Genomic DNA, 26,238 nt, shown 5'->3' with positions numbered 1-26,238 from the left:
GTTGGTTTTATTGAACCAAAAGCAATTCCCTGTTACAGTAATTCTCTGATTCAAACAACTTTGGAATTCTTACTCATTACTAAAACATGCAAAATATATATGTGGAAATAAAGAATAAAACAAAATAAACAATGGATTAAAATGAGCGGTTAGCAGATCTTAACTTAACTCAAAGTTGTTTAACACCGCCCTCGAAACACCGGCATTTCACGTATCAGCATTGATAGACAGAACAGCTTCGGGAATCTCACTGGACGCTTTGATATCTTACGAAAGCTAATTCAGCTAAGCTACCTACAGTTCAGATACACGTGACCCTCCCAAGATGGCTGCTACGATGACGTATGAGGGGAGGTCCTAATGACGTAACCACGCTTACGCTGATGGGGTAATGCCTCGCTTCGAGGGGCGTAGCTAACTGGGAGTTTAAAGCAAAGCCCGCGACTTGCTCGGACAAAGAGATTAAACTGATAAGGAGAAGCGAAAAGAGAGAGGGGGGGGGGGAAGCAGGGAAAGAGATGAAAAGAAAAAATGCGGTAACCCACGGCGGGGTTATTGATGAATCACAAATCAACACAGCAAAATCAATTGTAAAATACATGCGCATACAAAGAAAATGTTCAGCAAAATAATTCCAACTTCGTCGTGGAATAAAAGCATTAACCAACACCTACAAAGTTCTACCGCCTGCCCAGGCACTTCTAAACACCCTGTTGGTGAAACAGAAATGAAAGGGGAAAAACCCCGTTACTTTGAGTTGCCTCGGGGCTGGTCCGGAACGCTCCGAGTGTGGCTTTCTGGACGCGCTTCGACGAGCGCAGTTGTCCACAGGCTGCAGCGGCACGGGGAAGAAGCTCCTTCGTTTCTTCCTCCGGGTTCAGTCGCTTTGTTGGCCAGACAAAAGCGGGGTCCTCTTCGATCAGTGGGAGATGCGGCGTCTCTCAGTCTTTTGATCAGAGGGAATTTAAAAGTACTTATTTAAGTCGACCTCCTGTTATAAAGCAGGGAATAACCGTTGCGTCGAAAAATCTCGGTCCAGCGAGCAATCGAACACGTGGCGTGGGAATCAGCTGTGCGTGTCTTCTCGGGTTGGCTAAAAGCCAGGGAAGAAGGAAGCTCATCGTGTGTGATCGGCTTTTATAGCCATCACCATAGCAATCTTATCTTGATCGGCGGCCATTTTGCCGTGTTGCGTGATGGGAGTTGGTGGCCATTTTGACCACATTGCATCATGGGTAACGCAGTCCGTTACGTCCCGAATCGATGCCCGCTTTCTGTCACGTCTGAACTGGCACAACATACCCCCCTTTAGCTTTGAAGAGTGGGATGCTGGTCACAGTCTTTAAAGCTACAACCAAGTCCATTCTGGCGTGACGAAAATCCGTTGTGCATGAGTGGAACAACCTAATAGTCTTTCTAGTAGTCCATTGGGATTCATGCAGTTCAGTTCATCATCCAAGAGGAGGAAAAACAAAGCATTCATTGTGCCTGGGTCAGTGACCTAGCCTGGGCAGGACTAAGCTATAGCTAGTCATTTCTACTGGCTAATAAGGCAACAATAAAGTAATAATAAAAAAAAAGAAATGCAAACTTCACAATCACCATTGTCAATACATTCATTGGTCATCAGGTTTGAACTTTGAACCAAAGAAAGGAGAGAGGGAAAAAGGGAAAGGAAAGAGACAGCGGTTCGTAGTCTAATCAGCTTATGGCCTTTGAGGAGCTGATGTTACGAACCTGGGGCGACGAAGGTGAGGGTGTCAATCCTGGTTTGCAACTGTTTGATCTGCTTGTATGCTGCATACGCCATCGCAGTAGTGATGGCCCATCCAAATACAAGGAGAACCACAATAATGGTCATAATGTGAGTGTCGGTCGACTCTGTAGCTCTGGGGAAGCGAAGCAGAGGGACCGAGCTCAACTCTGATGGAGTGAGACTGAATTTAATCAGCTGGGTGCCTGCAAGTAAAAGCTGTCTTTCAATGCCGACATCAATGCTGAAATTGTATCCCTTAAAGACATCTATTATTTCAATCTCTGAGTCGTATTTGGTTTCCACACCTGCATCTTTAAGGGTCATTCTAGCCTGACCGTTCTGTTCAGGGGATTCATTCCTTAGACCACACAGGTAATTGGTAACGTCTCTGATAAATGGGTTGCTGAGGCATACCCAGTGGATGTCTTTGGTTTTGGTACACAAATCCAATTAGGGACTAAATAAAGTTTGGGGTCAGCATCATGATAGGCCAATATTGAGGGAGTTTGTAGGTGTACGTGGGTCTCACCTTGCCAAAAACCGACATTCAATACTGATTTAAGCCTATACACATTAGCTCTTTCAATGATGGGAAGGTTTAGCATAAATCCTATCTCCAAGTTGTCAGGATTTACAAATATCGGAATTGCACTACCTAGGCTGTACGCCAGGTGTATTTGTGGTGGTTGCAGTGTTTCACTAGAGGCAGATTTGAGAACCTTTTCGACCAAATCTACTGGTACCAGGTACGGAGGAATCCGTCCTTCAGCAAGGCTATTTATGGATGAGCTAACCTCTCGAGTGAGGTCCTGCATTAAATCTCTAACAACCTGAGTATACATCATGTCATTCTTTACCACTTCTGTGAGCGTTTCCAAAGCAATGCATGGTGTTATGGCTGAGTGTGAAATTATAGACGTGAAGTTATGTATGGACACTTGCTTTATTAGTGCATGTTTAAAGTGTCCTGATTGAACATGCACTTGTCCTATTTAATGCTATGCATCGTTCTCTTCGGCGGGGGCGGAGTTAGGCTCCGTTCCCTGTGAGGAGAGTTTAGTGGACGGTTTAGTTTGGTTCGCTTGAACCCATGTGTACTCTGGACTTTGCACGCTGGCTTCTAGGTTCTTTCGAGGCCACGCGAGAGTCGTTCGGGGACGGTCTTTTAAGTCAGTGACGCACTGGTGGGCAGTGTAGACGGTTGTCATACTGACGTCTTCGGGCTGGTAGATGAGATTCAGGGGAAGTGTCCTTTGCCTTCCTGTCATCATCTGGAAAAGTGTCACCCCTGTGGAGCATGGTGAGGTAGAGCGGACTAGCATTAGGACCAGGGGAAGCTTTGCATCCCGGTCCCCGTCATGGCTACTGGCATGTTCCTTTGACATGCTGGCCACGGTGCAGCTCATTCGCTCCACCTGTCCGGATGACTGTGGGCGGTAGGTGATGTGGAATTTAACTTCCACGCCCAACATGTTGAAAAGCACGGTCATAATGTTTGACGTTCCTCTGTCCGAGTTGATGGACAGGGGAAGGCCCCACCAGCTGAAAACGTGATTTAGCAGCAGGGCTGCTGTGGTGACAGCGGTGTCATTCAGTGCCGGCAAACATTCGACCCATTCTGTGAAACTGCCTGTTATTGTCAAGAGATATTTGTTATCTCTTAACGATTCAGGGACTGGGCCGATCCAGTCAATCTGCAAATGTGACCACGGAAATATAACCCCCCTTCGCTGAAGCAGGGCTTGGTCTGGCGGTCGTGTGGGTTGTAACTGGCTGCAGGTTAAGCTGCCTTGTACATACTCCTGGGTGTCCGGGGCCGTTGAAGGCCGGGACGTCACCTGTTGGAGAGTTTTCAGATTAGCTTTGCAGCTTCTGTGTTCTCCTACTGGTGAGTCGTGGACATGTGTCAATGTGATCCCAAGTTCGTTTGAATCTTTGGGCTGAATGGGCTGAAACTCATAAAACAGCTCCTTAAGTGCTGTTTCCTCTGTTTCAGTAGTCAGAGCATCAGCTTTTCCCAGCTGTTGCATAATTTCTGTTTCGAAACCAGGGCAGGGCTCAGTGGTTGAGTCCCGGTCCCCTGGTTGATTTGGTGCTGGTTCTGTTGGGTCGGTTGCTGTCGCATACACCAACAGATTTCCTTCAGCTTCAAGCGTTGCACCACAAATAGATCCAGCAGGCCGAGCTTCATGTCGCCTTATTTGGATCATGTTGGAAGGAAAAGTAAACACGGTGTCTGGAGAGTCCTGTCTGCCGGTCAAGGATAAGGGCAGGTCTCCGATGACGGGAATGCTCAGCTCAAAGTCGTGGAAAGAGCTTTCGATGAGCACCCCAAGAGGTTTCTTCGCCACCACTTGGATCGGCATGCGAGTTGGATTCTCCACTAAAAGGTAAGCTGAGCGGTTGTTCAGCTCAAGCAGGGGTGTGTCAGAGGATTTGGAAATCGGCTCTGTGGAAGGCAGAAATGGTGCTAAAAGTTCTTTGGGCTCCTCGGAGCATGTCACCTGGTTGATAGGGACGGACAGTCCACTTCCAGAAGTGAGGGGCTTGGGAGTCCCCACTTGGGCCCAAAGATGACCATGATAGCAGTCAATGAGTGGGGCTAACCTGTTCAACAGGTCCTGACCCACAAGAAAAGGTTCTGTGTCCAAAGTACATATGTAGATGGGGTGCACCAGGGTCATGTCACGGAAAGTGATGTCTAACCACGCCCGTTTGGTGATGCATGACTGATCCTGAGTGTAGCTGGTGATGCCCACGTTACAGGTCTCCACCTGTAACGGTTTCCCAAGAGACACCATAGCTCTGGTCACCTCATCAAACAAATCTGAGCACATTAGACTGATCTCGGAACCCGTGTCTAAAAGAGCATTTGCAGTTACACATCCTCCGATAACTGTTGAGCAGTATAAGCGGTGTGCATTTTCATGATGGTTTAGCTCACCTAAAAACCTTAGAAAAGGGGCTTTCTGATCACCTGCTGATGGGATCTTAGAAGGTTGTTGGTGATTTTTCGGTTGGTTCCCCCACTTAATCAAATACACTCTGTTAGAAGGGGAAGCCTGGTCCACGCCTAGTCATGCTGGCGGGTGTTTTGAGCCTGGTTTTCCAGGAGGGTCGACAGGATTGGATGTTGGCTGGGATGGCTGCGGCGCGATCTGATGCACTGTTTCGGCTAGCAACCTGCGACAAATCTCCTCCATCTCCTTTCTCATTGACTCCTCCATGCGCAGGTTCCAGCCTTTGTTGTCATGTGTGCTTTTCGACCTTTCTGGCCTGTCAGTTTGCTTACCGTATCGAGCTGGATCCGGCCTGTGCCCTTTTTGAAACCTCTCACCTTCCATGCTGCCATGCTGACCTCTCCTATCCTGAGAAGCTTTCTTCTGCTGCGGCTCAAAACCATGTTGCTTCTTGGGACCAAATCTAGTTTTAGGTTTGAAGGGAGGCATCTCATGTCCCTCCAGACCTAAACTCTTTTCTGGTTCGGCTTGAATCTGCAGAACCTTTTTATCACTATCGGCTCCTTTGTTGGGCCGGACACGTGTTTCCCATGCCACCTGCGCGTATTTCCTGATTTCCTGCATGGTAAGTTTCTTGGTTCTACAATGCATGGTAACCTCATAACGCACGCTTTCATGAAGATTATGGAGGAACAAAGATTTGAAAGCGTGGTCTTCCTCCAAGCCGGGAGCATTTCGTCCCTGAAAGTAAGCAGCCCGCAAGCGACGGTAGTACTCTTTTGGTGCTTCAGTTCTCTTGTGCTGAATTGCAAAAGCTCCAAGAGTCGCAGAAGCTGGGTCTGTAAACACAGAATATTCTTCTCTTAAAGCCTGACAAAGAGCTGAGTAACGGTCACGTGTAGCTGGAGGGAGGCTTTCTATGAAAACATGGACACTTCTGGACGTGGTTTTCCAGATAAGCCTCAACTTTTCTCGAGCCGAGGGGCTATATAAGTCTAACAGACAGCGCTCTACCTCTCTGAGATAGTCATCAATGGTGGATTCTGTATTGCTAGGATCAAAACGCTCTATGTCTCGGGCCAGGGACTCAAGTTGACGCATCCGCAGTCCCTGTTCAGGGATCGGAGCTGGTCCATCTGAGTCCTCTCCTGACGACTCCTGCCTGCGGTAACCACGATAGGAGGGAGGTTCCAGTTCTGACCACCTACCTGGCGGAGGCGGCCGTTCGTGGGACGCAGGGGGACCCCCCCTGTCATGAACTCTTGTCCGTGGACGCAGTTCAGAGGAGTGGGGTTCACCTGTGTCCCAGGAACGGTGCTCTCGTCGCCCTGGTGGGGGGAAAAGATCATAGCGGGCCGTGTCAGGGGTCAGGTGGGAAGCAGGTGTTTTCCCATGATTTACATCATGTGGGTCAGTCCTGATTGCCACCTTAAGTTGTTTAGGCATTTCTTTTCGTATCACACTGCTATATCGGTCCTGACCTTCGCTTACCCTTCGCTCAGAAGGTGTCTGAGGGCCCAGTTCATCCAATGTCCTCCAGGTGTGATCTCCATGTTTTCCTTTGGAGTCCTCATACTCAGATCCTTCAGTCTGCAAGCTCATGTGATCCTCCTCTCGCTCCTCTGTGAGATGACAGCTGCCCTGAACTCTCTGTTCTAGCTCCCTGATTCTTTCCTCAGCTAAAACACGCCTCTCAGTCTCTAGCGTTAACCTTCGGTGGTATAACGCAGATAATTCACCCAAAACATCTGCTACCAATCTACCCTTTGGCTTGCTCTGGACCTCCTCCACCAATTCCTGAATTCTCCTCTCACAGTCCTCCATGTTAAACTGATTCAGACGGGTTTGTTCGTCCGGTGTCATTTTAAGCAGTGAGCTAATGACATCCTGGGCCTCCATTCCAATGGAATGGTTTGGACCTTCAGCTCCTTCAGACCTAAACACTGAGGAATCTTCACTATCCATTCTGTGTCAGCTATGGATAACAACACAACAAGTAACAACACTGTAATTTAGCAGAGCGCTAAATGACAGACAACAAATAACAACGCTGTATTCTAGCTTAGCACTAAGCAACAACGCATACACTTTAATTTAGCTCAGCGCTAAACAACAACTGCTAACAACAACTGTTAAGTGGCTTCACTTTAACTGTTAACAGCAAACACGCACTATGACTCACTTTACCGCAGAAAGTGGATTCAAATACGTGCGTTTAATTAGGCTGCGCAAGGGAAAATCAACCCTGCGACTTACAATTCCTATGTTTAGGAACGGTTAATATGCTTGTTTAACTTTGAGAATATTAACTTTGAGTGACATGGACCACTAACCTTTCGGCCAGTAATTAAGTGATAAAGCTGTGGCTTTGTTTGTGATGTAAGTTATTTAAGAACAGGTGCTCTACACATGTGTGGAAAATAGCAAAGTGTTTTGGAGCTTCAGAGGTGGCAAAGAATGACAGTTAAAAACCGCTAAATTGCAACCTTAGTTTCAAAATCACAGCTCAATTTTGACCACTTATGATGAGCAGAAGGGGATAAAGGAGGAAAAAAAAAAAAAGAAAAATGTTCAAAATAAAATAATAGTAAAAGTAAAATAAAATAAAAATTCAAAAAGGAAAAAAAAAAAATTAAGATATGATAATAAGTAAAAAAAAAAAATATGAATAAAATAAAATTAAAAAAAAAAACAAAAAGGGCGTAACCGTAAGGTAAGTTTAAAGAAACTGACTTTCAAAACTGTCCCTCCGGGACACTGAGCGATCTAAGCTGTCTTTAAAACCGTGACTGCAACTACCTATCCTGGCCACCAGATGGAGGCAGGGTCTCTCTTTTCAAAGCAGAACACGACACAGACTCTGATTGACAAGTAGCAGACGCTGGCTGCTGTGTATTTCAATCTAGCTGACTTCCAGTCCAGAAATCAATATTCAAACCTCAGGTTAACAACCTCAAACCACCACAAACACGTATATATTTAGTAATGATACCTCCTTAATCAATTATGACTGAATAGTCCTTTTGGCAAGGTGAGCAGTCAAAATGCTGGAATATGGATTGTGTTCATTAAATTCATAAGTTGCTGGTTATTCGATTTAGTCTAAAGGAACGCCAATAAGTAGACTCGCCCACCCAGGGAAACGCCAATTTATGCTATGCCATAAGCTGGTTGAATATGCTTATTATTATTATTAATTATAATTTGGTATTATAATTTAAATAATAAATCATTCAACTCAAAATTTCGCTATAACAAATATAGTTCAAATGGTGGTGATGTTAGCTATAAGCTTATAAGTATTTATACCACTAATGCATTAGTTAACTTGCTGTTATGAACTCATTTATGCTGGAATAAATGATCAGGTCGGACTGTTCACCGACCAGGTTTATCCAGCAGGCTGTGAGAACCCCAATGTAACTGCAATTAGAGTTTAAATCCTTATTCCTTATCACCATCCAATGATATTGTCTCTGTATTAATGTCAGATGTTAACTCCAAAGGAGGTTAGCTCTGATTTCTGAATACCCAGGCAACTGTGAATTGGACTGAACACAAAACAATGTCTATTCCGCAGTGGTTGGTTTTATTGAACCAAAAGCAATTCCCTGTTACAGTAATTCTCTGATTCAAACAACTTTGGAATTCTTACTCATTACTAAACTAAAACATGCAAAATATATATGTGGAAATAAAGAATAAAACAAAATAAACAATGGATTAAAATGAGCGGTTAGCAGATCTTAACTTAACTCAAAGTTGTTTAACACCGCCCTCGAAACACCGGCATTTCACGTATCAGCATTGATAGACAGAACAGCTTCGGGAATCTCACTGGACGCTTTGATATCTTACGAAAGCTAATTCAGCTAAGCTACCTACAGTTCAGATACACGTGACCCTCCCAAGATGGCTGCTACGATGACGTATGAGGGGAGGTCCTAATGACGTAACCACGCTTACGCTGATGGGGTAATGCCTCGCTTCGAGGGGCGTAGCTAACTGGGAGTTTAAAGCAAAGCCCGCGACTTGCTCGGACAAAGAGATTAAACTGATAAGGAGAAGCGAAAAGAGAGAGGGGGGGGGAGCAGGGAAAAGATGCAAAGAAATAAGGCGGTAACCCACGGCGGGGTTATTGATGAATCACAAATCAACACAGCAAAATCAATTGTAAAATACATGCACATACAAAGAAAATGTTCAGCAAAATAATTCCAACTTCGTCGTGGAATAAAAGCATTAACCAACACCTACAAAGTTCTACGCCTGCCCAGGCACTTCTAAACACCCTGTTGGTGAAACAGAAATGAAAGGGGAAAAACCCCGTTACTTTGAGTTGCCTCGGGGCTGGTCCGGAACGCTCCGAGTGTGGCTTTCTGGACGCGCTTCGACGAGCGCAGTTGTCCACAGGCTGCAGCGGCACGGGGAAGAAGCTCCTTCGTTTCTTCCTCCGGGTTCAACAGTCGCTTTGTTGGCCAGACAAAAGCGGGGTCCTCTTCGATCAGTGGGAGATGCGGCGTCTCTCAGTCTTTTGATCAGAGGGAATTTAAAAGTACTTATTTAAGTCGACCTCCTGTTATAAAGCAGGGAATAACCGTTGCGTCGAAAAATCTCGGTCCAGCGAGCAATCGAACACGTGGCGTGGGAATCAGCTGTGCGTGTCTTCTCGGGTTGGCTAAAAGCCAGGGAAGAAGGAAGCTCATCGTGTGTGATCGGCTTTTATAGCCATCACTATAGCAACCTTATCTTGATCGGCGGCCATTTTGCCGTGTTGCGTGATGGGAGTTGGTGGCCATTTTGACCACATTGCATCATGGGTAACGCAGTCCGTTACGTCCCGAATTGATGCCGTTTCCTTGATCGGCGGCCATTTTGCCGTGTTGCGTGATGGGAGTTGGTGGCCATTTTGACCACATGAGTTGGTGGCCATTTTGACCACATTGCATCATGGGTAACGTAGTCCGTTACCGCTTTCTGTCACGTCTGAACTGGCACAACAATGCAATCGTAAAGTCCAATGCGGGCTTTTGGAACTGGATGTGATAAAACAACACAAAGTGGATCATTGAAAGGCCAATGATACGCGGTTTTCAAAATGTATTGTAGGTTAAAAAAACAAATGGGAATAGCGGAAAATACTTTAACAAGCTGTCACGGCAATGGCAGAGTTTTTTTAGGCTTTGTCTCTATCGGCGTAGCACACCTGGACAGCAAAATATTTCACCCTGAGAGAGTCGGTGGGCAGCAGCTTTCCAATCCATCCATTCTCAATTTGAATGTCTGGAATTTGACCGGGCCATTCCGACCAATTAATATGCTTCGATCTAACACTTTTTCTACCATGATTGTGCTGCATTTAGCTCTGACCAGCTTCACTGTCCCTGCTGAACCATAACATAACCACACCACGATGCTGACAGCATTCATTCAAGGTGGGGAAGGTTGTGTTGTGCAGCGTCAGTTTTCCACCACCCATAACCAGAGCAACTGTTCCACTTCACAAGACTGATATAGTCCGGCAAATTCTCCTACCTGGGCAGTGGATCTCTGCAGCTGCTCCAGAGTTACCAGGAGCCATACAGGACACGGTTGCACTGGATTATTTCCGGGGGGTGTTGGTTTAAAAGCGGTTGATTTTATTGGTCAGCAGTAGTGTCCAACTACTGTTGTATTCTTTTCCTTCCACTTCACTGTTGTGTGCTACTTTGTGTTGGTCTATCACATGAAAACCCCAATTAAATACTTTGGGGTTTGGGGCTGTAACATGAGAACATGTTCAACTTGTATGACTACTTTCTCAAGGTCCTGTGTGTACGGTATTATTTCTGCACAATGAAAAACTTTTCTTTGGGGGAAATCTGAAGAAAATGCTCCTAGGTTAGGTTCCCTTTGTGTGTCAGAGTACTTTGATAATACTTTTTGGATCACTTGCTTTAATCCAGCGTGACATTACATTATTTGCACAAGCTTGTAAGCAAACAGCGGATCCAGCGAGCGCACCATCCCCACGCTGCGCTTTAATATGAAAAGGCTAACACAAACACCGCTATCTGAGATTTCCCCGTTTTCAATTTGCTCCATCAAATCTCATTCTCCTTCTCCTACCCCACTCTCTTCTCTTTCTCTTTTTATACCTCCATCATCCCACTTTTCTCCTGCTACATTCCCCATCCTCCTCCTTACTCTGCCCCGGGCTGACTGGATGTGAGGAGACAACATCACTAATACTAGCTATAAATACCTCCCGTTATAGTACAGTACGGCCAGGCAGCCGGCTAAGACACGCACATTCCAGACCCAGGGCCGGATTATCCATAAGGGCCAGTGGGCCAGTGCCCAGGGGCACCAACCATGGGGGGGGCACCACATGACACATGCTTTAAAAATATATTTTTCATAAATTGTTATATTATTTACTTGAAATTGTTGAAAGACCATTAATTATTAGTTTTGTAAACACTGATGTCACAATAATAATAAATGATAAATAAATCAAGATTTTTTCGATTTCAACATTTTAAAATGAGATGCCTACATGTAGTTGTGTAAGTTAGTAAATAGTAAATTACATTACAGAAACGTAAATTACAGCACGGGTAAGGGGGGGGGGGGCTTTGAGGTATAGTGCCCAGGGGCACCACATTGTCTTAATACGGACCTGCCAGACCGTAGTACGCATAAACACGCCATGTGAAATCCTCATATTGCCAAGACCAGCCAGGTTCTGCTTTTTATCATAGCCCCTGCTTCTTGGAAAAAAAAATCTCTAACTGCAAGAAAGTTTTGCTCTAGTGTCCATCCATTTTGGATGCACATCGCGCATTTGAATGCAGGGGCGCGGATGCTCCTGCATACAAGTATATGCATGGGCGCCTGTGCAGATCATCTGCATACATTCACGCATCACTACATCTCTAACACACTCGTGTGCAGATAGGTGCACAGGAAGACGTGCGCGTACAGAGAAACTTACCCTTTATCTGAGATTCATACTCGGCCAGGCTGCCCTTCTCCCTCCTCAGCTTTCCGTGTGAAGTCATCATCTTTGATCTGTTGACCTTTGACCTTCCCGCCCAAAGCCCTCGCTCCTCGACCTTCTCAACCTCGGCTTCTGCTGCAGCTCTGCGGTCTGTGACCCTTCACACCCCTGATCCCCTCCCTCCCTCTTTTGCCTTCTTGCTCTACAGCGGCGAGCGGCGCATCAGCGTCAGGGTCGATAGACAGTTCTCGGCGGGGATGTCGGCCGGGTCGATTTGTCCATGGAATCCAGTGGGTCCCTGATCCGTAGGCGAACGGGCCTGAGAAGAAAGACAAACAGGGAACGCAATCAGAAAGGGCGCCGATATGATGACAGGAGGGCCACAAGGGGCCAGAGGATTACACGGATCAGGGTGAAGAAAAGAGAGTCAGAGGAAGAGGGCAAATGAGATCAGGGTGACAGGAGAGGAAAGGGACAGTGACACCAGGGAGGAGAGACTGCAGAACGGCGAGCAGACAGCGAGAGAGCAGAGTGATAAAACTGAAGGATGGGGGGGGATGGGGAGATGAGAGGTGATGAATAACAGCAGTAATAAAGGGCATTCGCTGCCTCGAGGTCGGTGGCTGGGGATGCCCAGTAAAAGTAATGTTTTAAAAAAAAAAAGCGGAAATCAGTATTCTTGTATGGTAAGATGAGAGAATTGGCAACGTAGCACTGACTGAAGGCCTCCAACAGACTGATTTGCCTGTGGTTTTAACACGTTATTCCACGAATGACACAACAAAGCAGCCAGAGTGAAACACGCTTCTCAGATTGAAAAAACTTTGCTGTGACTAAGGAATGAGCCTGGGAAAAACAGATGACCTTTATGTGGAATATATTAACACGTCATAAATACTGTAATGACCTTCTTCCCATTCTGAATGCCCATTTTAATTTATTAATGGTCTACTCATACACTCAGCTTCATCCCCGGTTAGTACCAGTCCCACTGGCGTCAGAACAATCCCTGCAACTACAAGCTATAAAATGCTTATAAACATAACAAAATGTCTATTCTCAAAATTCAAGCTAAATTACATTAAATTATACTTTTTGCCATGCAACAAAAGTACAGCAAGTTGTTTCTCAATTCAAATCGTCTTATCGTATGTTATGCGTATGCATTTGCGGCATAGATTTATTTTTTTTGTATATGATTTTTTTTTTGTGCAGTTTTTGGGATTTGAAATAAGCAGAGCAGCTTCTTTTTTTATTTCCATCTTCAGTATTTTCATCGTTTTACCAGTTAAAATTCCATCTGTAGCACAAAAATGAATGATACACTTTAACGATGAAGAAAGAACAACAACAAAACGATCTACTTCGATCCTCTTGTCATTTTGTGAATCTGCCACTCTGCAAACTAAAAACGTGCCTGCTGCTGGCTGTCTCCAGCGGCACAGTGGTGTGCACGCTGGACAGGTCATCAGTATATCACAGGGCAACATAGAGAAAAAGGACAGTGGAAGGGGATTAAATATGCATAGGAACAATATACAAAATCCATGCAGAAAAGGCCCAGGAACAACAGGCAACAGTGCAAACAACAAGACACCATGCAGCCTTAAATAATACCAATAATAACACCAATTCAAATCAAATGTAATCCTAAGGCACTCTACAAGCCAGTTCATGTTCTTTTGTACAGAATCCAGGAAGGTCCAAACTGTATTCGGATCAAACTAATTCATTCCAATACACTGCAGTCATACAGTTAGATTACACCCAGTCCAATTCCATCCATATTACAATGGATCAGACTCAGGTGATCAAATAATGCCAGTTGGTAAAAGTTTTTCCAACAAAGTCTTGCCGATTACAGCAAGTTATCGACTTCGCAGCAATCTCTCCTCCTATGCAAGCATGTAGAGTTAGTGGATGGGAACAGCACAATCAGGTTCAGCATGACTTGGGGTTAAGAGGACAGAAAGAAAACAAAGAATAGAGAGGCAGCGGTCCAGGAGTACAATCATGGCAACACCAAAAAAGAGTAAATGCCAGCTAACGCTCTTCAAATGTACACTTAGAGAAAAAATTACCATTCACTGTCCTCTGTGGAGCCCCGTTTTCCTTTTTTCAGATTGTCAGTCTTATAGCTTTTTTAAATAAATACACAATACATGATTCTGTGATGGATCATAACAAGTGCCAAGTATTACAGTAAATAACGACCTCACTAACCTGCCAAATGCATAAACATTGAGTGACATTCTAGTAAAGGTTGAGTCTGAAAGAAAGGCCTATATCCTAGCAGCCTTTGGGGAAAATGTCCATCGCAAGCTATCAGAGACAAATGGCAGACAACTGGAGATGCACCGATCCGATACCCAAAACGGATATCGGCTCCGATATTGACTAATCAGCCGGATCGGATATTGGAGGATTGATGTTGATCCAGCATACTGATCCTGTCATTTCTTTTTTTATTAATCTCATACACCACAATATAGTCACCGCGATCTATTCACTTCTTTTCTATGTTTGAAACATTGGTTACACAGAGCACGCACAGCAGTTAGCGATGAGCAAACACAGAGCAAGCGCCGGAGCGAGCCAAGTCTACTATTTGGAAACATTTCAAACTTGATATGCCAACAAGTCCGACTGCAACATGCAGCATCTGCAATGCATAAGTTGCGAGGGGGGTTGATAAGGTTGGTAAAGTCAACGGCACAAACTTAAGTAAGCAGCTCGAAAAGCACCATGCTAAAGAACATGCAGACGTTTTTTTTAACAATGTTTATGAAAACTTTACTCACATGGCAAGGTACACGGTTTATTCATTCAACAGTAGCATGGGATCTGTATCGGGTATCGGCCGACACGCTAGCCCAGGTATCGGTATTGGATTGCATCGGAAAAAACTGGATCGGTGCATCTCTACAGACAACACCCTCTAAACCAGGGGTGTCAAACTCCAGTTCTCAAGGACCAGTGTCCTGCAACTTTTAGATGTGTCCCTGGTCCAGCACACCTGAATCAAATGGCTGAAATAGCTCCTCAGTATGCAGTCAGGTTCTCCAGAATCCTGCTAATTACCTGATTATTTGACTTGGATATGTTGGATCAAGGACACATAAAAGTTGCAGGACACCCCAGTCCTTGAGGACTGAAGTTTGATAGCCCTGCTCTAAACATTGGATGACCATGGACATCTACTTTATGACCAGTTGTGATTAGTCAGTCCTTGTCTTTACGGTGAAAACTGGACATTTTTAGCCCATCCAAATTTAGCCTGAACAAAATCATGAAAGTCAGGCTTGGTGAGCCATATATCAACCAGCTTTCAACCACAATTAGGAGCCAGTAGATATCTTTACACAAATCCCTATTGTCTATTCAACATAATTTATCTCATGAGGCTTATTTGTCCATAAACTCATACTTGAAGACAATTTAGGATCACATCACATCAAAGTTTTTTTTTCACAATGGAAGGAAATAGGTAAAACATGGAATGTCCTGGGCTGAGATATATGGACCCAACACCCTATTTGCCGTCACACAACAGTGCTAAACATCATGCACTCCACCAACCAAGCATGGAAGACAGACCAAACAGACATGGCAGCCAACTAGAACTTTGTCAAAAAGGACCTTAGAGATTATCAGACCAAGAAAAAAAACTCCAAAATACAACATTTGGTTTCATCAGAGCAAAGAATATATGAATGTTGTGTCTGAAAAAGAAAGCAGGCAGTGCTGATCACTTGGCACCTGGGGATGCCCCTTGTGCATTAGTACCAACTGTTAGCCGCTCACTACAGGTCAACTCACTTATTCTGCTTTTCCATAAGTAATGGCTACAAGGAACCGTTACTATTTTTATTAACTGCTTCGAAGTGCAGCGAGTCACGTGAAGAAACGTTGGAAGACTGGTTGCTAATTCGGTAGGAGGTAGAGTCACTGTTGTGGCAACTCCAAAACAAGAATCAGAACTCCCGTATTTTAAAAAAACAACCGCAGCAGCTGTCGAGTTTATCATTAGATACTGAAAGAAGATGGAAGCCCCTAAATTAATACCATGGTCCAATGCAGAGATGCATTTCTGTAAAGGATGGAGGCGGCAGCATTATGGTGTGGGAATATTTTCTTTTGTTGCTGGGTGACTTGTTTGCATGGAGGGTAAGATGACCAAGGCAAAATACAGAGATTCACCAAGGAAACCTTCTCTAGAGTGCTAGATCAGACTAAGCAAACAAATTGTCATTTCAACAGGACTTTGATACAAGGCACCCAGCCATAAGACAGAACGAGCGGCTTCAGAAAGAGCCTGCCAATGTCCTTGAGTGGTCCAGCCAGAACTTGGAATTAAATCCAACTAACCATCACTGGAAAGACCTAAAACAACTGGCTACAGATGCTCCCCATCCAACCTGACTGAACTTGAGAGGATCTACATAGAAGTGGACAAAATCCCAAACAGTGGGTCAGGATGGTAGAGACATAACCTGAAAAGACTCATAGTTAATTATTCTGTACCAATTATTTTTGAAAGCCTTTATTTGAAGACTGTAACAAAGTGGTATTAATACTTTCTGGTGACGCTGTACCAAACCGAAGTGCCTTATGAGCTGCATTCAGACATTTCTGGAACCCAGCCGGTTGCGTTCCAGCAACTCTGAAAAGATTCCAATAAGGAGACCTGCTGCCATTAGTCTTATTCGCACAACTGACAACTTAAATTGCTGACAGGCTTTGTTATTTTTAAGGGATGACAATGCGTTCTTAGATCTGTTCTTACGTTCCTTTAAAAAATGAACACAAGCAGACACATAAATACACACCCTTGAAAGCAAACAGATGCAGACATATTCACATCTCACATCCTGTGTGTCGGCACTCTGTGATGCGTGCCAAAAGGTACTCCTTTCACTGACAGACAGATTCTAAAGATGTCTTTTGGTTTTGGACAACCCCGCCATCCTCTACAACAAACAGGTTGAATTCTGTCTGCTTTTGAGGCACGGCGAAGCGTCACATCAAAAAAAAAGAGTGAGAAACGAAGATGAAGATGGCCTCAAACGTCAGGCACGCCTCACACCTCAAGCTTAACTGAAGTCGACCGCTCATTCTTTCAGCTCTGAACTGTACTCTCATTTCCTCCGCCAGGGCAGTGCGGCGGTTGTGAATCAGACGCGTTTCAGCGACGGTTTCAGAAGGAAGCAGGGAGTAAATGCAGAAGCGGCACAAAACGCACAAAAGGGACGTCTGCGAACGAGGGAGCGAGGCCCTGAGACCACCGAAGTGTACGGAGGGGTTTCGTCAGCATGCGACCCTAATCTGAGAAGAACAAAGCGGATGTAAATGATCTGAGAAAGAAACAGGAGGGGGTTGTAGGAGAGAGAGAGAGAGAGATCAGGAGAAAAAGAAGCAGCTCAAAGCTGAAAGGCCAGGGAGGCTAGAGAAATGGAGGTTATTGGAGAACAGATTTTTATGCTTGAAGTCACGGTTAATGAAAGGAGGAATGCGATGCTGTGAGGAATAAACTGATGGCAAGAGAGGAAATGGTGCATCGTGTACAGTATTAGCTCCTTACTGCCATGTGATTTTTCGACCAATTTCATCAGAGGGAAAAAAAAACACGAGTACAAAGAGTGAGGCAGCACAAACGGGACATTGTGTTAGCTGCAACGTCCTGATTCTCTGGAGGGGATTTCCTGATGCTGCTGACAGCAAACAACCTTCTGTTTTCTTGACCGCGTACTGTAATTTTATGCTGCGGGTATTTTTGCAGAAAACTTTACAAATGGGTTCGGTTCTTGCAGCTCTGTGTTCTCTCAAAAGGAGCTTTCTGTACCAAGAAAATTCTCCCTGAGCCCTGCAAACTTCAGATAAAAACCAAACTAAGGCTGTGCAAAAATAAAAGGACGGAAACAAATCGCTCCCAGCCAGATGATCTCATTTCCTGAAAACAACTCTTTTGGGAAAAACTAAAGTTTTAGCCTGCTGAAAAAAAAAAGAGAAGGTGCGTATGTATCGTGCTGGGGTTACAGCCGAACGCTGAGATTTGAACGAAGAGGTCAAACTTGATCTTGTGCTAATATGCGCCGTCAGCCACACTTCAGCTATGCATTCACTCGGAGAGACAGGTGTGACGACTGATGGATGGATTGAAGCGGTTCTTGTAGGCAGAGCTTGTTATTGCACTGAAAGCTGACGGAGAAATCAATGAAACACAATCTTCCAAAGACAGTCACACAGTGAACCGCTTCACATTTTGTAACACCACAACCACAAACATATTACGTAAAAGGTATTTGATTTTATGCCATTGCAATCCTCGCAGAGGGACTCTGCTCTGAAACACCTCTGGTGGAATAGGGCGACTGGAATAGGGTGACCGCAGCCGGCACCACGGCGCTCCCACAGCACTTCCACATTCAGTGGAATCCTGGTGTTGGGGTTGCACAATTGGAAGGCGAGCATCCATACAGTCTAAAGTTTCTTGCAGCCTCTCACAATTTTTCTTTTACGATTGTCCGGCATTTAGCTCCATCTTTCTACCCATGAACTTAAACCAGACAGCAACCCTGCTGATGATAAGTATTCTCACACCTAAATGCATGACTTTGATTTCCTTATTTAACCAGTGTTTTGCCAAATAAGGATTAACATTATTACACTAAATCAGATTGTTGAACTGGATTATAAATGGAGTCAGTTTCATTCAACTGCAAATAACTATAAACTAATTGAGTTGTATTTTGGTTGGGTTGAATTAGACTGACCTGGAAACTTTCCCTTTACAGTTCACACATTTCACTTTTGTTGTGCACATAGAGTAGATTAGCCAAAAAATAAAATAAAGATGATTACTTATGCCACTTCAGCTATATTGTAAGATAGCAATACTGCAGAATACATATATAAGCTTAAACATTAGTTATTAAAAGGAAAAGACAGACAATGTCAGGCAGGAGCCAAAAATGGATGGCAATGTTTGCAGATGACACTGAGATATTAGCCTCGTGAGACCATCCTGATCTCGCGAGCTTTCAAGGTTTTTACTCGCAGATCAGTCTGGCTACTTTCCGTTAAAGAAAATTTGGAGCCGTTCACCAAACGAACGTTCAATCAGCGTTGGCTTTGAGGCGGGTTGAGGTGTGACGCAACCAAAAGCGTGACAGTTCAGTCTAAAGAACATGGCGACTTCAGCCGATGAAACTAGCGTTAGCGTGGCTATGGCGCAAGTTTTATCGGAATTACAGAGTTTTTCTTCACTGAAAGAAGAGCAAAACAACGCTCTGGAGGCTTTTCTCAGAGGAAAAGATGTTTTTGCTCTTCTCCAGACTGGTTTCGGCAAGAGCTTGTGGTTGTGTTTTTGTCGTTGCTGTTAGTACGTCATATGCTTCGTTGATCTGATTGGTTTATTTGGCCCATCTATCACCAACATAGGCCAATCAGCTAACCAGTATTTTTGCCCCTTCCCAAAATTACTTCAACGGAAGGTTTCCAGATGGATATGCGGAGCAAATCCATCCGGCGGAGTCAGGTTACTGAGATATGTAGTGAGAACAGAATAATTAGCTGCAAGAGAATTAAAGTCAGTAGAACTAAGAGCGACTGAGATGCAGGCATATGCTCCCGCAAGGAGTAATGACATTGAAGGCAGATGGTTTTGTTTTTTTCCCAAAGCATCAAGGTATTGCAGAAGAATGGAGAAGAAGACAGTACAGCCAGGGGGCAGTGGAAGGACAAAGGTGTCAGGGGTGTTTTGTGCCGGAGTTAAGGGAAACACGGGGTTAAGGGAAGATTTACAATTTGGAAAAGTTGGTAAGTTGTTTGGCGACATAAAGCTTTTCAGGAAACAAATCCATCATAAACTCATGTAATTAGACCATCTCCGAGCTGCCTCTAAAACCCCAAAAATCAAGCAGGTAATATCCTGCTCCCATGTGAGCAATTGAACATGCAGTCAGCAGGGATTGGAACTCTGCTGGTTTGGGATAGAAAGGATGGTCATCAGTTTTCCCCCATTCTAACCACAGGGATCAGGGGTGTCTAAGTTATAACCCGAGGGTCATTTTCTGGCAACAACAACTCAAGAATAGCATAAATTTGGTTTGCTAACTCAGTCTGTTGATGTGGAAACATGTATATAAAAATGTTTGGGTCCAATTTTCCCCGATGGGAGACCTTTTCAAGAATAAGAATAAGAATAAGAAGACCTTTATTGTCCCGCGATGGAGAATTTTGGGTGTACACACACACACACACACACAATTATTAGCAATGAAAAAAAAAGAGAAGTAGAAAAAGAGCAAACCAGTGTAATCTAAAATTAGCTCTAAAGAAACACCAAGACTAGAAGATAAGGGTAAATACCAGAGTAAAAATTGAACAAAGGAAAAAACTATTTGAAAGTGGAAGAAAAAAACTCCAGCCGATTTATACAGCTACAGACAAATTAAAATCGTATGCAAAGGAAAATGTAAGTTGCAACACAAAGTATTCATCTTATACAAACCAGATTTTTGTGCATTCCATTTATCTTGATTTATTTTGAAATTGGGACCACAAACATTCAGTGACTTTTACTCAAAACATTTACTCAAAAGCAGACTTGAACTTACAAATTTAAATTAGAACATTATATGGCATTTACTTTATTTCTTGTTAAACAAGTTAGAATGCAAAAAATACAAAAAAAAAAACAAAAAAAAACGTTATTTGGAATTTTATTTTAATGAAGGAAGACACCCAGAGTTTGTGTGACGCAAGAGGATGTAAGTGGCACAATCACAGATGTGAGTTGACTGGATGGGATGGAGACAGATGCACCACTATAGAGACCCATAAAAGGAGAACAAAAAGGAGGGCAAAAAAAAAATCACAAGACTAGAACAGGATGTTCCATCAAAATGTGTTTTACAGTTGAAAGGGATATGTATTACATCTTTGTATAAAAGTTAGAACCTTTCATTTGGACAAAACCATACCTGCTACATTGAAAAAAATATATATATTATATTCCCACAGCTAAAAGCTTTCCAACAATTTATTGGCTTGTGGACTGCAAATCTTTAAGCACCTTGATGCAACAGGTAGGGCCCCTGAAACCGACTCCACCCCCCAGGCTTCATTGACAGCATGCTTACGTTCACCTTGTATCAGTGTGAGAAGACACCAATATGTGCTGCCTTTGTCTCCGGAAACAGGAAACTCTACCGTCTTATGCCACCACAGGCTTTTACTCCTGCACAATCAGCAGGCAATTATTCTGTTCCTTCACGCTCTCAGCGGCAGCTTAATCCTCTCATCGCTGCTAAAACACACGTTGCGGGGGGAAAGCTAGTTTTCAGAGCAGCACATAATTGCTGCACCTGAAATACATTCAGGAGACTTAAGTTTTGATACAGATTGTAAAACACTGCATACTTGCGAAGAAGCGTGAGTCTTTACTATATCATACTCGGGACATGAACGGCCTCTTAGATTCGGCCTCGCTCCCCGTCTGCGAAAGCTCAGGTTGATGCCAAGCAGCTCACAAAGATTTCCAGTGTTGTCATGCCATGCTTGACTTATAACGCGGAGGATCGTTAGGCTGTGTTTATTAAAGGCATACCTGATGGTCTCAGGAGAGGGCAAAAAAGAAATAAAATAAAAAACCCTTAGACGAAACAGAGGGTCAGTGTGACAGCGTCGGCTGGCACACTGGACACATCCGTCTTTGGGACAGGGCTCAAAGCTCGGATTCTTCTTCTTTAACACTGGAATGTTCCCAAAGAGAACTGAAATATAGGCCTCCACAGTATCTGGATCTACTGTCAACTATGATCCGTATTTACGCCGTGCAGAAGGATGAGTCAGTATCCATCAGACCCGTGATGGACACGCTGTACTTTTACGTTATCGATACTAACATTATGCTATGTTTGTGCGGCTTTAAAGCATAATTTCAGTCAGCTGGTAGCTTTGCAGGCTAGTTCACCATCAATAAGACAGGGACACATTTGGAAAAAAAGGGAATGCTTAAAGATACATGACCTCTTTTTCCTAATTCTTAATGTTACAACCAAAAGAAGGATTCTTCATAAAATGAGGAAAGCTACAGGCAACCCTGAGCCTCATCTTCACAAAACTGTCATACAATAACAGCTACGTTTGCATGGACATAAGCAATCGGAATACAGGGACGAACGGAATAAAAATGCGTCATGTAAGCACACCAATCGGAATATTATGATTGAATTAAGCTCAATCGGAATCTAATTGTATTTCGAATGAGACGGGTGGTTTGTGCCGACCGTGTCATTCGGGTAGGGGTGCATGTGTGCACTAGGTCTCTCGGCCCATAACTAAAGAATATGGCGATATACTTGTGTCACCAAATTGAGCGTGCAGTCAGGCATGCACCAGTCACGTACTGAGCTAGTGGTGTGAGATTTAAATGCACACACCGGTCCCACTGTGTGCTCTGGTTATAACGCCAAACGATTCTGAGCACGCAGGAAGGATACGCAGAACAAACACGCTTCAGCGTTTGTTTAGGGTTTTTTTCAGCACAGAAGTACTACTTTTTCTTGTCAGGATTCCCAGGGGTTTGATTACTTCTTGTAGCTCTGTGGGGATCCTGTAGTCTGCTTATGTTTGACACCTTTAGTATTTTGTATCCTTAGGCCCTTGTTTATGTCATCAGTTCAGTTCTCTGTTCAGCATTTATGTTTAGAGTGCATTATTGTGTCTGTTATTTTCGGTTTCTGTTTTAGTTTGCTTCTGTTATTTCTGATCTCAGAAGTCCTGCTGGATTTTTTATTTTCTGCCTTCTTAGTTTAGCTAGGTTTCCCCTCGTGTCTGGCCATTTTCATGTTCCCTGTTAGATTCTGTATTCCCCCTGCCCCTGCCAGTTCACTGTCCTCCCTCCCCTGCAGCCTAACTGCCTTCATTCAGTTCACCTGTGCTCATTTGTCCACCTGCTGTTCCTTCCGTCTGCTCCCCTATAAGTTCAGCCAGTTCTGTCACGCTCATTGTCAGGTCCTCTGTCTTATTACCCCATTCTGGTATCTTCCGTGCCGTGCTTCTGATTCCCATTTTCCCTGCCATCTTGCTTTATTTTCACAACTCAATATTCAACATGCAGCCTCTCTGCTCTTGTCTGCGCTCTGGTTCTGATCCATTTAACTCAATCCTGACACTTCTGTCGCTATGTTTAAGGTAATTTGAAATCTCCAGGTATGTCAGAGAGTTTCTATTCTGAATAAAGCCCGGCGCATGTAAACGCACACATGACCAGATTAATTGATTTTGTGCCCATATAAACTGTGTATTCAGATTTCAATCCAATCAAGGAATTTTGCACAAGTAAACCCAGTGAGAGTCTTCAGTCAGAGGCTTCCTCAGATCTGCTGTAGGACTTATCACTACAGGAGATCCTTCCTTCTTGCGGCCATCAGCATCTACAAGAACTCTTTGAAGAACGTTGTGTAACGAGCTACAACAACATTTAATTTCCCTCCAGGATTGATAAAGTGTTTTATGAACTGAACTGAACTAAAATGATAAACTTCTATGTTTTTGTTTGGGATGTTGTGTGACAGACTAACACAGTGTAGTACATAGTTGTGAAGTGGAAGAAAATTGATGAAAAATAAAATCTAAAGAAGGCCGTTGTGCATTTGCCTTCAGTCTTTGAGTCTGACACCCCCAAAATAAAATCCCACATAATCATTTCCCAATAAAAGTGACGTATCAACTGAGTTAGAGCCCACCCCTGTGTCATTTACAGCATCATGAAGACCAGGGGTGTCAAACTCATTTCCATATGGGGCCACTTTGACGTCATGATGTCATTAAAAGGGCCGGTTGCACGTGTATAGACGATACTTTTCATTTCATAATTTCATTCAAGTTCACATAGAAGTATAAAAAATGCACAGTAACATAGAAATAGCAACCTTAGGCCCAGTTTATACAGTTTATCTGCAAGAAAAGTTAATATTGGGGTGAGTTACACTTACAGGAGGCACAGTTTTAGCCACTTTATACACTTTAAAAGGATATATACCTCTACTTTATGACATGATATGCCTTTTTTTATTGGCTCTTGAGGGCCGGATAATTTACCTTGACGGGCCGGATTCGGCCCGTGGGCCTTGAGTTTGACACCTGTGATGAAGACCGAGGAACACAGCAGACGGGTCAGGGAGAAGATAGTGGAGAGGATTAAACCAGCGTTAAGTTCTAGAATATTCCAAGCTTTGAATATCTCCCAGAACTCTGTTCAATCCATCATCTGAAAATGGAAAGAGTATGGCACAAAATGCAAACCTAGCAATACATGGCCACTATACTGATAGGCGGACTTGGAAGGTGCTTTAATGAGAGAAGCAGCCAAAAGGCCCATGGTAACACTGGAGGAGCTGCAGATATCTACAGCTCATGTAGGAGAATCTGTCCTGTATAAATTGGAAGGGATTATTAAAAACAAAGCCATAAGATCCGCCATCTTGACCTAAGCTATGTAGGGGAGGTTGTAAGTAAATTGAGGGACGGAGCTTTAGTTAGACAAGACTAAAATTGAACTTTCTGGTCTACATGTATGGTGCTGTGTGAAGGAAAACTAAAAACACATCAATCTGAACACGCTGTCATGAAACATGGTAGTGGCAGCGTCGTGCTGGGGGGATCTTTTCTAGTTATTTATCAGGAGCAGGAAAGTGAGTCAGAGTTGGTGGGAATATGTATGAAGCCAAATACAAGCTTATCAGGGAAGAAACCCGGTTGGAGGCGGCAAAAGAGTTGAGACCGGGGTGGAGGTCCACCTTCTAGCAGGACATTGAGCCAAAAATACAACGGGAAGGGTCAGGTCAAAGCAAAAAGATGCGTTAGAATGGGCCAGTGAAGGGGAAAGAATAAATAACTGCTGTTCTCGGATGCTTTTAATCTAATCTGACTGAGCTTCGGCTATTTTTTCAAAGTAGAATTGGCCCAAATATCCATCTCTAGATGTGCGACGCTGAAAGAGACGTTCCCCAAAAACAACCGCGTATCCAAACGTGGGGACAAATGAAACGAAACATCTCTAGTTTGTGTTATGTCACAGAGGCCGCCACTTACATGCTCTCAGGCTAACCGCCACATGAAGGAAGTGGGGCAGCTCCCAATAAGTAACACATGATGCACTTTGAGCGAGCGCAGCGCCCCAAATGTGGCTCGCAGAAAACCTCGTTCGACACAGGGGACAGGTTGGCCTGCAAACCTTTTCTGCCCTGTTGCCGTTTCAGGTCAGGGGATTTAAATCTTAATAACGTCGCTCTCCAGCCTGTAATCTACAGGAAATTTGGATGAAATCAATATGCACCATGGCCTGACTAAATCAGGACTTCCTTCTTGATTTAACTCACTCAATATAGTAGAAAAAACAAACAAACAGAAGCTTTGAAGGTTGCAGTTTTTCTCCTTTTTGTCACAGTTGCACGGTTGCAATGGGAAGGCGGCGTTGCAGCGTGCGTTGCTCGCCTGCATCTTCTGATTGCACACAGTGTTGCTGATGAGGACAGGGATTTAATAGGGAATTAAGGCTCCGCCGAAAGACAAACAACATCAACAGAGTGCTGAGTTGTAGGTGCAGTTTGCTGTAGACCAGACCATATGGTTGAGGCAACTGTGGAAGAGGGGGCTCCACACAATGGCCACAGAAACACCTCAGGATAATTACACGAGCGTTGTAAACACAGTCTGCAAATGGTGCACACACACATTACATAATTGATCTTAAAACAGGCCGTGGTTGCTTTTGTTAAAGGAAAGTGAAAAATAGGGTTTATTGAGTGAGACTTCACCATAAATAAACATCACACTCTATGGATCACACACACACACACACACACATACACAGGTTGTTATCATATGGAAAGGCAGCATGACAGCTGTACATACCTCACTTTGTGGTCCTCCTCTGCCCCTTTCTAGCTCTTCCTCTGCTCTTCTCTTCTCATCCCTCGTTTATTTTGTATCGCACGGACCCACACGCGTTCACTCACTCACACACACACTCTCACTCACTCACACACACACACACACACATGCAGGCGTGCTCATACAGAGCGGAGTGTGTTTGAATCTGACAGATTTCTCCCAGCTCAGTACTCTCCTCTCTCATTTCTCAGACACACACACACACACACACAGCCCTCCCCCTCCATCTTTCAAAATATGCCAGATAGCCTCTCTCCACTCACGCCAGAGCAGCGTGTCTCCTCCCCTCCCCTCTGCCGTACGCAGCAGCGAGAAAGCCCCGGCGCAAGCCACGCCCCCCCCCCCGCCCCACTCTGTCCTCTCCTCTCCTCTGGGCGGCTATAAATACCGCTGCTGCTATGAATATACCGTCTTTCTCCCTCGGCATCTTCCCCCTCTCTCTCTCCCTGTGCTCCATCCATCCATCCATCCATCCCTGCCGTTTCTGCTCTAAACCTGCTCCTGATGACCTTGTGCCACGTTGGTGCCACACCATCACATGAGACATCCCCGCCTCGCCACCCATTTGCGTGCGAGAT

General features: G+C 44.3%; 1 protein-coding gene across 1 annotated transcript in view; it reads right to left on the bottom strand.

Moving 5' to 3' along the window:
* Positions 1 to 25,910, bottom strand: part of LOC118556598 (SLIT-ROBO Rho GTPase-activating protein 3-like) — a 36,692-nt gene extending 10,782 nt beyond the window's left edge. The window contains exons 1-2 of the mRNA XM_036150774.1: positions 25,622 to 25,910; positions 11,693 to 12,017 (exon numbers count right to left, since the gene is read on the bottom strand). Coding sequence (XP_036006667.1) covers positions 11,693 to 11,762 — 70 coding nt within the window. The 5' untranslated portion in view covers positions 11,763 to 12,017; positions 25,622 to 25,910. The remainder of the gene's footprint in view (positions 1 to 11,692; positions 12,018 to 25,621) is intronic.
* Positions 25,911 to 26,238: the final 328 nt, after the last annotated feature.

The sequence above is a fragment of the Fundulus heteroclitus genome, chromosome 1 (assembly GCF_011125445.2).
Source record: "Fundulus heteroclitus isolate FHET01 chromosome 1, MU-UCD_Fhet_4.1, whole genome shotgun sequence".
Lineage (NCBI taxonomy): Eukaryota > Metazoa > Chordata > Actinopteri > Cyprinodontiformes > Fundulidae > Fundulus > Fundulus heteroclitus.
The sequence above is the reverse complement of the archived record's forward strand: the minus strand, read 5'-3'. Positions and strand labels throughout refer to the sequence as shown.